General features: G+C 57.7%; 3 protein-coding genes across 3 annotated transcripts; all 3 read left to right on the top strand.

The window, feature by feature from the left end:
- Positions 1-5,156: 5,156 nt before the first annotated feature.
- On the top strand, positions 5,157-6,545 carry LMXM_32_1360 (conserved hypothetical protein; the record flags this gene model as incomplete). Its single annotated transcript, XM_003878341.1, has 1 exon — positions 5,157-6,545. The coding sequence occupies one exon, from the start codon at positions 5,157-5,159 to the stop codon at positions 6,543-6,545; it is 1,389 nt and encodes a 462-aa protein (XP_003878390.1).
- Positions 6,546-7,219: 674 nt separating this feature from the next.
- On the top strand, positions 7,220-8,503 carry LMXM_32_1370 (conserved hypothetical protein; the record flags this gene model as incomplete). The annotated part of the gene is made up of 1 exon (XM_003878342.1): positions 7,220-8,503. The coding sequence occupies one exon, from the start codon at positions 7,220-7,222 to the stop codon at positions 8,501-8,503; it is 1,284 nt and encodes a 427-aa protein (XP_003878391.1).
- A 1,857-nt stretch (positions 8,504-10,360) lies between these two features.
- Positions 10,361-11,587, top strand: LMXM_32_1380 (putative map kinase; the record flags this gene model as incomplete). The annotated part of the gene is made up of 1 exon (XM_003878343.1): positions 10,361-11,587. The coding sequence occupies one exon, from the start codon at positions 10,361-10,363 to the stop codon at positions 11,585-11,587; it is 1,227 nt and encodes a 408-aa protein (XP_003878392.1).
- Between the last annotated feature and the right edge of the window lie 2,458 nt (positions 11,588-14,045).

The raw sequence follows: 14,045 nt of genomic DNA on the forward strand, positions 1-14,045 counted from the left end.
GATGCTGCTAGTGGCATATGCCTGTTGCGCTGCACGCAGTGGTGAGTGCATCACTGCCACAACGTTGTGTGCCGCTGACGCTTGGGATGGAGGTGCCGGGGGGTTCCGGGGCCGCGCATTTAGTTGTCCCTAGTTAGTGTTCCGTGGTGGGGGTGGAATGCAGTGGGGATGGTATGGGACTCTTTTTGCGGCCTATGCGCAACGCTGCGCTTGATACGGTTGTTGGACGGCGTCACGGATGGAAAAGGAGAGGCGGCGCCCGGGCTCCTCTCCAGCAGGCACCTCAGCTCAGCAGCGGCAGCTGGGGGGGTATGCCGGCTGCAGCAAGTTGTGGCACAGAGGTCGAAGGTATGGGTAATGTGCTGGAGGAGGGGGCCGCTAGTTGGTCGCTGCTACAGCAACTTGAGTCTTCGCTGTCGTGCAAGGAGTACTACGCCGGCGCGGCCTCAGTGCTTGGCTTTGATGCTGGCACCTCACAACAGCATTCGGGAAGCGTCAGCGGAGCGTGGGGCGGTCTGCAAAAGTTCGTCTTTCACGGTGACCCCACGCCGCTCACAGGCACTGCGAAAGGCGGGTGCAATCGGATTGGTGTTCTGGCAAGCGGCGCCGGTGCCACGAAAGGAAATCTACCTTTCTGAAATCGAGCGCGTGCAGCGGGCAACGGGTCCCAACTAACTTATCCTGCAGTTAAAGCAGCGCATCATGGTTTGTCAGCCGAAAGTGCAGTTGCTGCCGCATCGCATGCGTAGACGGCAGGCAGTTCTTCAAGACGCCGCCGCGTGATGACGACGCCGAGGCATCGCAGCCTGGCAGCGATGACACGCTGGCAACGGCTGAAGGCAGAAGCCTTGCCGGCGGTGGACACAAGGGGACATCTGATGAGCGTAAGGAAGCAGAAGCGGGTGATGCGCTGGGCGAAGCGAGTCTTGGCGGCGCTAGTGGCACCACCTCCACGCGTCTTCACTTGTGTGCCTTCGTAGAGCCTGAATGCGAGGTCGTCGGGGTACTGCTGCCCGATTTCCCGCGGCACGTGGTGAAGGGCGCCATCACTGTTACCCCTACGGGTACGAGCAATGCAAGCAACAGCAACTGCAGCACCGAGACAACAGGAACGGGATTAGCGGGGTCGCTCCGGGCGGCAGCTGTAGCGACATGGACGATACTGCTACTGTGCCGCACTGAGGCACAGGAAGCAACGCTGCCCCGCTGGCGTCCGCCAGCCGCCTCACAGCCACTGATGCCGGTCGCTCTTCGGCAGCTGGAAACACCCCTGGAGAGAGCAGCGGCAACTCGGTGTTCAAGCCCGCCCTGCGCGGCGTCACCTTCAGGCCTGACATGTTCGAAGAGCTGCCTTTGGCTGTGAATGAGCAGCACGTCGTGCAGTCCTACAGCAGCAGTGAGAAAGTGAGTGAGTGGCAGCTGCTCCACAAGAGTACTCCCGCGGTGTCGCTTCGGGAGCAGCGCACCGGCACCACTGGCGGCAGGGTCCGCGTCACGCAAGAGGAAACGAAGCGTGAGCTCCTCTCGCTTTTACAGCGTGAGCGCGGCGGGGTAACACGCCGCGGATGAGGAGATAAATCAAGTCGAAGCACAGAACCTCTATCCGGACTGGTCACTGCAGTGCCTGCAAGAGATGATTGACATCCCACTGGCGGTGCGGCCGACAGGCGAGGATGGGGATGAGAGCTTTTTCGGGGCAGACGTGCTGCGAGCGTTATCCCGCGCTCTCAGCTCCGCTGAGAGCGCCTCGTACGGGCTGCAGCGGACTGCACATGTTGTGGCAACTGGACAACCGTCGCCGCTCGCCTCAGGCTTCGCACTGCTCTCTACAAAGTGTGGCACCACGCTGGGCCTGCCGTTGCGCCTGCGGTGCGGCACGATAGAAGGTGCCCTCGGGTACACGAAGGAGCCCGAGGTGCGCATGGTCATCGCCTCTTCTAACCACAGCGCGTCAGTGAACGGCAGCGCAACAAGGTGGGAGTGTGTGAATGACTCAGTGGGTACCTGGCGCTGACATCCGCCGGAGCAGATGAGGACACCCACAATACCGCGCGCCTTAATGCTTCGGTGTATCGGTGGTTGCGCAATCTCAACGCTGAAGTTGGCCTTCACGGGGTCACATCTGCCATGCTGCACCTGGCGGAGAGCACTGAGAGCATCCGCAGCTTCTCTCGGCAGAGAAAAATCGACTTACTGATCACGATGACGCGTCACTTCACCGCAAAGTGTGTCGCAACGACGGTGATGGCCGCTATTGCGGATCTGGACGCGCTCACCGGTGGTCTATTGAGCTTCAGCCATGCAACAGGTGACACGCGAGCCGCTCCATCCCTTCGCTTGCCACGGTCACCTGCGCGACGTCAGCTCTTCTCACCACATCCTGGCTCCTCACACCCAGTTAGTTCTACTGAGAAGTGTATCAGTGGCCCGGCGTCTAGGCCTATGCCCCCGAGCCGCGCTGCAGCGGCCGCGCTCGGGGCTACGGTGGCGTCTGCCACCAACAGTATGACACCGTCGCCTCTGCCGTCATTACTGTAGCGGTTGTGGCAGCCAATCGTGGCAACGGCACCAGACCACCCTTTACGAATCCGCCCGCGCAGTACGCACTGCCGCGCTTCACCGGAACCGATGAGTCAGATGCCGTTATTGCAGCCGGGGAGTGCCGGGCCGTTTGACTCAGTAGGGATGGCGAGGTCCACAGCGACGCGAAAAAAGCGGCCATTTGCCCTCTTTGCACGGTGTTCACCTTCTACGCCACACCTCCTGCTCTCCTGACACGCCATAAGCTGTTGCTGAATGCGCACCGTACCCCGCCCGAAAGTCTCTCGCGCGCGGACATGCTCTGCTCTCTGCGTTGAAAACACATTGTTCTCCTACATGGCGAGCACCAGGTAGAGGCGGCAGTGGCGGCCGTGAAGACGATCTCCTCCTCCTACAAAACCACAAAGCCTGGGTGCAGGCAAAGGTAGTGTTTTACTGCGCAAAGCGAAGCAACCTTCGTCGTCTCCGCACGCGCACGTGTGCACGTGTGAGCCACTCGACGACTCTCCGTCGCTCGGAAGCGTGCCGTGACTCTGGGATGGGCCTTCCCACCCTTCCCACCTCTTTCTCCTTTCAACGTACTCTCCTGAAAAGTCCTTTATATTGCCCTTGGTCTACCCCTCACCTGCCCCTCCCACTTGTCCGCCTCTCTCTCCAAAGCCCGCACGTCTTGCACACGCACAGGCCGCAGGTGCACGCCAAGACACACCCTAGCTCTGCCCCCGAGAGCCCTCATCTCATCATCGCGTCCATCCGAATGCCATCAACCCATCAGAAAGCACAGCACCAACGGCGTGTGGCCAGAAGCGCACCCGTGCGTTTCTTTGAAGATGCGGTCGCATGGTGTATTATATTCTTTCTACTGGGTGCACCGGTGCTGCCCGTCTCACGAGCGGGCATGACCCTGGTCTCCGCACTTGCTGTCGCCTTAACATGGCCCCTCCCTGTTTCGACGTGGGCAACGCTCCTCACTACCTCGCTGCAGCGTGATCGTCAGAAGCAGCCGGTCATGAGCACAGCGGTGGACCTCTTCACCGCCCCAGCCGCAGTCCCATTACATGACGCACCCCTTGAACCAGCGGTGAATGAGCACTGTGGTGTAGGTTCGCGCACGGAGGACATGCTCGCTGCTCCTGGATACGCGTCCGCGGACGCTGCGCAGCTGACCCGTTGCTTTGCCTTAGCCGCCATCTTGCTCGGTGGCGGCCTGTTTGGACAGTTGGACTGGCAGGTCGCGTATCAAGTATGGCCCTACCCCTCCTTAAGCGCCTACGTAGTGGCGCGTGCTGCATTAGAAGTGTACGACCGAGTCGGAGGTGGAAGTGGCGCTCTTCACAGAAAAGAGGTTCAATGAAAAACGATCAAGTGACAAAAAGGGGTGGCGGGGCTGCATGCGTGCTTTTCCGCGTGTGTGTGATGAGTCTGCTGTGGTGTCTCCCTTTATCTTCGCTCCCTTTCGTTGTTCGTCCCCCCTCCCCTTCCCCCCTACGCCACGCTTCCGCTGGGACGGTGCTCATTTTGTGATACTGCTCTGTACGGTGCACAGACATCACGTTAGGATGGCGCACATGTTGCCCTTTCCTCCTCCCCCTGTACAGTATTCCTTTTCTTATCATCGGATGCGCTACTGCACACTTTTGGTTTTCTCACTGATATCCCGGCACTCATTTCCCGACGCGTCTCAGACGGTGGGCGCACTGCCTCGCTTGCGCGTGCGTGCACATGTGCGCGCAGCACCAACGTGTATGTGTGCTGCGTCCAAGGGAGCTCCTGTGCTTCCTAAAAGGAGTTTCCTCGACTTTTATGGTTTCCTGTCTACCTCTTCAACTCACTCGGCAACTTGCTCACAAAGGTGGCGCTCGGACTGCTGCTGCAAAACGGTGCATCAGCAGCGGTATTTAAGTCACTGGGGGAAAAAAGTGCCTGCGCTGCGGGTGCCGGCCGTCCTCGTCTTCTCTCTTCGCCGCTTCTACCAACCCCCCTCACTGATGCACAAACGTGCCAGCCGCTGTTGCTCGGATGAGCGCCCTCCCCCCCTTCTAAGCACACGTGCGTGATTCACGCCCCTCGAACTCGATTCTTCTTTTTCGCCCCTCCGGTACTCTTGCCATGCACATGCAACACCTCAGCTCTACGTCTCTCACCTGCACAAGTCGCGAGGGTGCCTGTCCTACACGGGCACACAGCGTGCCGCACGCCCTTCTTCGGGTTTGGGTGTAGGGCCTTTATATCCTCACCAACTGCATTCGACCTGTGTACGCACGGTCACGCGCTTCGTGTGGCTGAAGATTCAGAGCGCAGTCACTGCGTGGGAAACCATGGCCGACGCAGCGGCACGGGAGCGCGTACTACGTCTGCGGCAGTCTGCGACGCCGCTGCAAGACGTCTACGGTGCCTTTTCCCCGTGGCAACACCTCTCCACCTCTGTTCGTGGACTCGACTCTCTCCTCAGCGTGGCGGGTGTATGTGGAGGTGTCTCTGGCAGCGACGTCAGTAGCGGCACCGAGTCGGCCATCGGTGGCCTCCCTGTCGGTGGTCTCCACGAGCTCTACGGGCCGCCACTATCCGGCAAGTCGTGGCTACTTCGCCGTGTTGGCGCGGCCTACGTGCGGCGCATGACGATGTACCGGCAGTGGTACCATGACGAGCTGGAGCGGGTGTCGAAGTGGGCAGTGGAGGCGCCGCGATTCACGCGCACGTATGACGATGAGGCACATGCAAAGAAGGACGATGAAGGCCTGTGCAGCGAGGGGGAAGTCGCTAACACTTGTGCAGACTCAGCCGGTGCCTTGTCTGTGACTGCGATGGAGGAATGGGATCTTTATGTGTGTCTGGTGAGCGGTGCCGGTGCTGGCAGCACGACGCACCAGCTCACAGCAGCGCCACCGGGGCCCTCGCTCCTGTCACCCGATGTGCGGAGTTGGGTGGAGGAGCTTGTTGCGCCCTTTGACTCCTCTTCCACCCTAGATAGACAAGGAGAAGCCTTTGTTACCGAGCCTGCGCACCGGCATGCATCGACGCACCGGTGGCATCAGCAGAGAGACTACGCCGAACAGCACATCCACTTCCGTGTGGTGCACTCCCCGAATGAGCTTCTCGCCTTCCTCGAGCACCTCAGTGACAGTCCGACATTGGGGCCATCCACGGGCACGGCCTTCGCAGATGCATCTTCCTTTATCGTTCCTCCTGTGCCTCTCGTAGCGCCGCAGCAGCAACCCTCATCATCGCAGCTGTCCTGCGGTTCCTCGACCACGACAGCTCGGGGGCAGAAGCGGTGTCGCTCTCCAGGCATCGCAGCGCCTTCTTCATCGGTTTCTCCCTCCCGTGAAAACTTTCCACAGCGCACCTGGCGGCTGCAGCGGCAGCGACTGCTGCTCCTCGATGGCCTCGATGCGCTGTGGCTGCACCCCAGCCTGGGCAGCCACAGCGCCACCCACACAGGGCAGTGGTTTGCCGAAGAACTGCATCGGCGATTGCGGGCAGTGCTGCTGCCGCGACTTTGCCACGCTGCCTCAAATAGCACCGTTCTGACACCATCATATGCTACGGCTGCTGCTTCCCCGACGTCTCCGCACCCTCATCACACGCTCTACTCCACCGTGGTTTTCACGAATGGCTGCAACGGCAGCAGTCGTGGTGTTCTGAGTCCGCAGCAACTGGAGGCTCGCCTGGCTGGGCCAGGAGGAGCGGAGGGCTGGACGGCGACGCTGCCACGGCCCTCGGGAAATGTGGTGTGGTGTAGGGCAGCCGACACGCGATGCTTGGTTGAGCCGGCGCACCCGGGGTTAGTGTCGTTGCCAACGCCCAGCTCTTCCTATTTGCGTCCAGCGAAGTTGTCGCACTGGCCAGGCGCCATGCGTCAAACCAGCCGTGGCATTACCAAGACCTTTGGTCCGTCTAACGCAAACTCTGTAGAGTCTCTCGTGACGGTGGTGAAGGGAGGCTCGCGCGTGGCGGCAACGTGGGTACTAAGTGACGTCGCAGGCGGTGAGCAAGAAACTTGAGGTGCCAACCTCGTGTGCACTCTAAGCGTTCACGCCTTCTCGTCCTCTCCCCTGCGCGTACCCTGAGGCGTCGCGTCTAGTAGCGTTGTGAGCCATCCGTGAGTGATACCTTGGTCACTTCGTCTCCCCTTCCTCGCCCACCCCGGTCACGAGACAGACACGGGGAAAGGGGCAACAAGAAGCGCTCACCCACCAATAAAAAAAAGAAAAGAGCAACACGTATGTGGCTCCTCTGCTGTGCTTCTCTCTCTCCCCTCCGCTTCCCGCCCGGCCACACACACACACACACGCACACCTTTTTGTCGTCTATGTATGCGGCAGACGGGGAGGAAAGCAGTTGCCTCCCTCTAAGAATGTATATATGCGCCTATTACTACTGTTCCGCTCTGCAGCATCGTCGTCCTAGCGCGGTCGCACAGGCATACAGCGGTGTGACCTCTCTCTCTCCCTCATGGCCTTCACCGCTGCTCCCAATCAAATTCCTGCCCTTCCCCTTGCCCACTCGGTCGGCATTCCTTCTTCACCGGTACGTCAGCTAAACGTTTTTTTGTCTGCTCCATCGAGTCTGACTGCGCGTGACGCGATCATCTGCAGCCGAGTACGCTACAGAGTTGACTTACCGTTGTTTATATATATATACTTGTCTCTGTCTGCCTCTCTCCCCTTGTCCAAAGATGTCCATCATTTACGTGGATGAGCTAGCCATCCGGCTGCCATCGGATGTGCGCAACACCTTCAACCCGTTGTGCGCTTTCGGCGGCAGCAGCAGCAACAGTAGCAGCAGTACGCACAACAATAACCGCTGTTCTACGCCTGTGATGGGGCTTCGGGAGGTGCAGTCTGGTCACGTGCTTCTGCCCATTGACGCCGAGGGCTCAATCGTTGTCACCCCTGGACAGCGGTACACCGTGGTTCTTGTTCGTGAGACCCGTGGCGGCCCTGCGGCGTTAGCAGCTGCACCACCAGCCAGAGCAGAATCCTCCTCAGCTGCAAGCAATGGTCACCAGAACAGCGCTGACGGTAACACCGACAAAAAGATAAAGTGTGTGGCGCCGCCGAAGCCTCAACAGCATCAGCATCAGCAGCAGCAGCCCATTAAGAGGCCCAGTTTGCCCCGTGAAGCCTCTGCGGCAGAACCCATAGCGCAACCAGTCATGCCGCCTGCCCAGAAAGCAAACTTGTCCAAGAAGGAGCGCAAGGCGGCGCGCGAGTCAGCCGCAGAGGAGCAGGTCTACGGGGGTGAGGCCCCGACCGTTTCTACTGTAGCACAAACAGAGCACCCCAGCAAGAAGCGGAAGCGCCCGGACGACGGTGCGGCGCAGACTCAGCAGCAACAGCACCGGCAAAATTCATCTCCCACTTCGAATGCGAGAGTCGAGTCGGCGGACACTGACGATGCGCCATTGATGGAGGCGTACAGGAGCTCCCAGTCGCACACTTCCTCGCGTACCTCCCCGGTGATGGGGCCGTCAACGTCTGCTGAGAGCAGTCGCCACAACAGCAAGCATAACTCGCTCCGCAGCAAGGCAGAGACGATGGTGGCACCGCCTCCGCCAATGCGCCGCAGTCTTAGCAGCACCGACGGCTACGACGACGAGGAAGGCGCACAGCCGCTGGCGCAGTTGTACCGCGCCCAGTCCGCGGCATCGCAGCCCCCAATTCCTGAGCCGAAGCATGCAGGGGAGGAGGAAACACGCATAACCGCCACTTCCAAGAAGCGCCGCTCCCCGTCGGAGAAGACGGCGAAGTCAACTTCTGCTAGTACTGCAGCACCGACAACCGCGCCACGAGCCCCGCCCCCACCACACCCAGCGACATTCACCGTAGCAGAGCCAGCAACTAAGACGCCGCGCCAGAAGAGCGCCAGTCCAGACAGAGTTCCCGTGACGCTGGCGCCGACGTCTCGGACGAGCACCGTCCGTCGCGTTCCGCTGGACACATCAAGCGACTCGGATTAGAGTACTGTCATGAAGGGAAAAGAACGCAAGCGTCGAGCCCTCTCCATGACGGCTCAAGAGGTACACCACGGATCGCCATATGAGGCACATGGCACACGCACAAGGCACACGGAAAGCACTGAATGAGCATTTTGTGATGTGATGGTGGCTGATGGTGGCCTGTGCACGTATGACATGTACGTGTCGTTTGTAAACCATGGAATGGGGCCATGCGATTCACTTACGTAAACGACTTGTAAGCGATGCAAAGCGCACAGATATCAATAAGAGTAAAGATGCATGTGTGCCCTGCGAGAGGAAGGGAGAGCTACACCGACTCCTTCGTCCTTCAGGCACGGCAGCTGCACCTGCTGCTGTCAATAATAATAGTGCAAGAGTGAGCTGAAAAGGCGGCGCTCTCGGTCTGTGTGTGTGTGTCTCGAGGGCGTCGGAATCACCAGCCACCGCCAACGTCACTCCGTCGCCGCTGCAACGCAAGTTACCACTCGATGTGGCACATCTTTTCCTTGCATCGCTTGACTCTCAAGCAAAGAAAAAATATCTTCTACTTCTCTGCCTGTCTCTGTCCCCGCTGTGCGGCTTGCCTGGTCCCCTCCCCGATCCCCCCCCCACTGGGGGAACATGATCGAGAGCAACGACAACGAACAAACATCCATCATCATAGAAATTGTCTTGGTCCCGCGCTCGTCTCCTCACCGCGTCCCCGCCACCACAGCCATCACCGCCACATCAGTCATTACAGCCCGCAAGCTGCTGCAATAGGAAGCAAAGAAGTAGTTGCAGGTAGGGAAAGGAAAACTGAGGGGGGCACAACGTGTAAGCACTCCCGCTCTCCCCTTTCATCCCTCACTCCTCGGCACAACCCGTCACCTGCCTAAGGACAGTTGGCTTCATCCTTAACGATTGCCGAGCCCCTTTCCTCCCTAGCCCACCCAACCTGCCCACTTACGACCACCACACACCCTAACCTTCATCGCTCTACGGATTTTCGATACACACGCAAGCCTTCTCGCACTCACTTCACTCATACAAACCGCTGGAAGGGACGGTGTCACCATTGAAACATCCACAGCATCCTTTTTTGCTTCAGCATCACGGGTTGTTCCCCATCCCCATCTCCCTCCCCTTCTCCCTTTCTCGTGCTTTCGTTGGGTGATTCGGTGCCTCCCTCTCGCGATCTACCACGCGCGTGTGCTGTGTTTCTTTTCCTTTTGTTTCCGTTTTCGGGGGCAGTGTTGTGCTCTGCTTCTATCTCCCTTGGCGGTGTTACGCACACTTACGCGCACGCTGGCAATCCTACGTGACCCCCACCCTCCCCACCCCGCCAACACCCAAGGAATCCTCAAGGTTGCCTTCTTTCTTTCCTTCGTTCTTGCCCCCCCCGACTCCCCACTCACCTTTACTTTTTCAATATACACACACGCAGAGGCTCACACTGGCACACTGCACTCCATCGCCCTCCCTCTTCCATAAACCTGCACACCCCAAACAGACATACGCACACCCACATTTGTAGACTTGTTTGCACCCATCCGCGCTACCTCGGCCTCCCACCAACGACCCCCCCCCTCCACCACCCCTTCCATCTATTCCCTTGATCGATTCGACGACCTGTTGGTTCTCTTCTTTGCCTCTTCCCGACACCAACACACGCACACGCACACACTTTTTTTCCCTCCCACCATCGCAGCCGTGGTGCGAATTGGCCGACTGGCTTGTGTTCTGTGTGTGGGTGTGGGTGCACGCATCGTCGACTCTTATCTGTCCTCCCTGCACCCCCTTCCCCGTCCCCTTCGGGCGTAGCTGAGTTTCGAAGGTCGCAGAATCGGTCACTGCAGCTTAGTGCGCAACACAGAGATGCCGGCCACCAAGTCACTAGCGGAGCTGCAGGCAGAGGTCTGCCGCCTGGATGACCGCTACCTGCTGGAGCGCGTCATCGGCGCCGGGTCCTATGGTGTTGTGATTCGCGCGCGTGACACCAAGAGCGACAACCGCCTCGTCGCCATGAAGCGCGTGAACAAGGAAATCTTTGAGGAGGTTATTCTGGCGAAGCGCATTCTGCGCGAGATCAAGCTGCTGTCGCACTTCAATGACGACAACATCATTGGCCTGCGCAACATCCTCACCCCGGAGGACCCAGAGAACTTTGACCACTTCTACATCGTAATGGATATTATGGAAACCGACCTGAAGCAGGTGCTGCGCAGTGGGCAGGAGCTGACGGAGGCGCACATTCAGTTCTTCATCTACCAGGCACTGCGTGCGCTGCACATTATTCACAGCGCCGGCGTCATCCACCGCGATATTACGCCGGCGAACATTCTGGTGAACACGAACTGCGACTTGAAGATTTGTGACTTCGGCCTGGCGAAGGAGGAAAACGATCAAGGCGAGTACATGACGGACTACGTGACAATGCGCTGGTACCGTGCGCCGGAGTTGGTGATGGAGGACAAGGATTACTCGGCGCAGATTGATGTGTGGGGCATCGGCTGCATCCTCGGCGAGCTACTCGGCTCTCGGCCGCTCTTCCAGGGGAAAGACCGGGTGAACCAGTTGGACAAGATAGTCGATGTGATCGGTACGCCGTCTGAGGAGGACATCAACTCCGTAGGATCGTCTGCTGCGCAGAAGTACCTCAAGAAGAAGAGTCACCGACCGCAAGCTGACTGGCGGCAGCGCTACCCAAAGGCGTCTTCGGAGGCGCTCGACCTGCTGCGCCGCATGCTGGTCTTCAACCCGAAGCGGCGAATCACGGTGCTGCAGGCGATGCGTCACCCGTTCCTGGTGCAGCTGCACGACGACGCAGATGATAACATCAGCTACACTCTCTTCCGCTTTGACGAGAACGAGCAAAAGACGATAGTGGATGTGAAGCGCGCCATCTACCAAGAGAGTGTCAAGTTTCACAATGAGCATCCATCCTCGATGCGGGCAACGACCATGTACAGCGCCTTCAACACCCCCAGCGTGGCCGCACCGAGCGTGGCAACAGAGGGCGAGGGCCGCTCGGCGCAGCAGACGATTGAGAAGAACATCCCAGAGAACGCGGGAGACGGCAATTTTGACCGTGATCAGGTCTGAAACGACTAACGTCCACGTGTAAAGAAGGGAGAGTGACGCGCAACACAAAGAGGGGCGAGAGGGAGCAAGTGGAGACGCACCGGATGTCCAGGAGCAGAGGTGAAGGCGCCGCAGCAAGAGAGAGAGGGGGGGAATAAAGCAAGCTACCCTATCTTGCATGATAATGCTGTTACTGCTTTTTGGTCTCTCTGGCGTCCTCTTTTGCAGTTTGTCTTTCTCTACCACCCTTTTGCTTGTCCTCAGCTCCACTTCTTGACACGCTCTCACAACATTCGCGACCAGGAGAGAAGGAGCGAGGAGAAGGGAGGCATGGACGGGAGACGCGGAATGCTCTGTAAGATGAGAAAGAAGAGCGTAGCGCGCATACACACACACGCACATCCACAGAGAGAGCGAAGACACTCGAAGCCATCACCTGCCTCTGTCATGAGGGCCGCTATGCATATATATATATATATGCCGTTTGCTTTATGTTTTGATACCGTTCCTGTTTTTATTTGGGAGTGACGTCGTCCTCCCCCTCCTCCCACCCACCCGCTGTCTCTCCTCGTGTCCTCTCGTCCCCCCGCATCATGATGGAGTGACTTTGTATTGTCGTTCCTCTATAGTTTTTTTTTTTTTCAGAATTATCAGTTCCTCCTCCGCTTCTTTGCTTTCCAAAAAAAAAATGATGAGAGGTTGTAAAGGCGTCTCACCGTATCTTTCTCTTGTTCTCGACACTGATGGAAGTGTGCTCTCCCCCCCCCTCTCACCCACTCACCCACACACACACACAGCCTATGAGAACGCGGAGCGTAAAGGAAGGTTGTGTGTAGCCGTCGCGTGTTTTATCAGATTTGCCTCTGCCCCTTTGTCCGCACCCCACCCCCTCCTCTTCTTCTCCTATCTGCCCCCCCCTGCTCCTCCCTCCCTCCCCCCATATGGGCATCACTGGCCTTCACCTCTTTCTTTTCCTCACGGTCTCTCTCTTCGGTGGTGATGGTGTGGTGCCTCCTTCAGATGCGTTACTTTTCAAGTTCGTCTTGTAGGTCACTAGTGAGGCACCTTTGTATATATATATATATATGTTTGCGTGTATGCACATGTGTGTGGGTGTTTGTAGTGGTGATAGTGTCTGTGCTTGTCCCTTGGAGCGGCTTGTTTGTGTCTCCTCTGAAACGCTGTCTCTTCTCTCGGTTCACTCGCTCCCCTTTCCTCTTGAAATCATATTTTTCTCTCTCCGCCTCCCTTTCATCTCCCCTCCTCTACTCTTCTCTGTGTGTGTGTGTGTGTGTGTATGCGTGTCGTTTTCTCGCCGGTATTGTGTTGGCGCAACCTTCACTGTGGTGATGTAATCTTTTCGTTCCACACCGCCTCTCTCTATGTGATCGAGCACTGCCTCAACAAGTTCTGTCTCCTCCTATGCATTAGTATAGATGTGTGTGTGTGTGTGTGTTCCATTATCTGAAGGGAAGCGAAACCCGACGCTGTGAGGAAGATGCAACCGTGCTCGGCATTGGATGCTTGAACTGATCATGCTTTCCCAATGCGATCACCCTTGAAGAAACAGATGAAGGGGACAAACAGAAGAAAAAATGGAAAAAAAACAAGGACACGTGATGAGCATGAGGCGTAAAAGTGTCCCACCCTCCCCACACCCCACCTCCCCAAAAAAAAGGCTCATCACGTTGCTGCTGTTTTGTTTCACGTTTCCTCGTGCTTCTTTTTTTTGCGTTCCTGGCTGCCGCGTTGGGCTTGATCGTCTATTTGCTCTCCTCTTTCTTCCTTGTTTGTCGTGCGGCTCACACTCGCTCTTTCTGTGTTGTTGTTGCTCATGTGCATCCGTATGCGCCAGTTTCTGTGTGTGTGTGTGTACGTCTGTGTGTCTGTGTCGATGTGTTTGTGTGCGTAGATAGAGGGAGGCACGGAAGAGGGAGGAAGGTTTCTCTGGGCCGTTTGTGCTGCTGTACTGTGTCTGTGCATCTCGTCATCTGCTTCGCAAGAGTATCCCTTGTCTCTTTTCGTCTTTATTATTCTTCTCCCCTCCCCTCTACACCCTCACGCCTTTTCTTCCCTTCTTATGTTTGACGGCTCACTGCTCATGCATTGCTCACTTCAGACGTATGTGCTCTTGAGGTGAGCTGCGGGGATAAGTCGGATCGTGCGATGTTATCGTTCTCTAATTTTTTTTGGCCGCTTTAGAGGGACCTTACTCCCCCTAAGACATATAAACATAAAGCGATAGACATGATGGGAGATGTTTTTTTTTCTTTTGTTGCCGCACACCCTCCCTTCTCCTCCTCTTTTTGTTGTTACCCTTTTTCGCTATTCCAGGGGCGATTCCTCTAGCTTCCTTGTGGTATTCTTGTCCTCGCTCGACGTGTCGCCTTCTTTTCCGTGTGTGGGGGGGGAGGTGGAAGGGGGGAGGGCCTTGTGCCCGTGTGTTGCCGGTGTGGCCTTTCTTTCTCTGGTTGCCCAT

Source organism: Leishmania mexicana, chromosome 32, assembly GCF_000234665.1.
Source record: "Leishmania mexicana MHOM/GT/2001/U1103 complete genome, chromosome 32".
In the NCBI taxonomy this organism is placed as follows: domain Eukaryota; phylum Euglenozoa; class Kinetoplastea; order Trypanosomatida; family Trypanosomatidae; genus Leishmania; species Leishmania mexicana.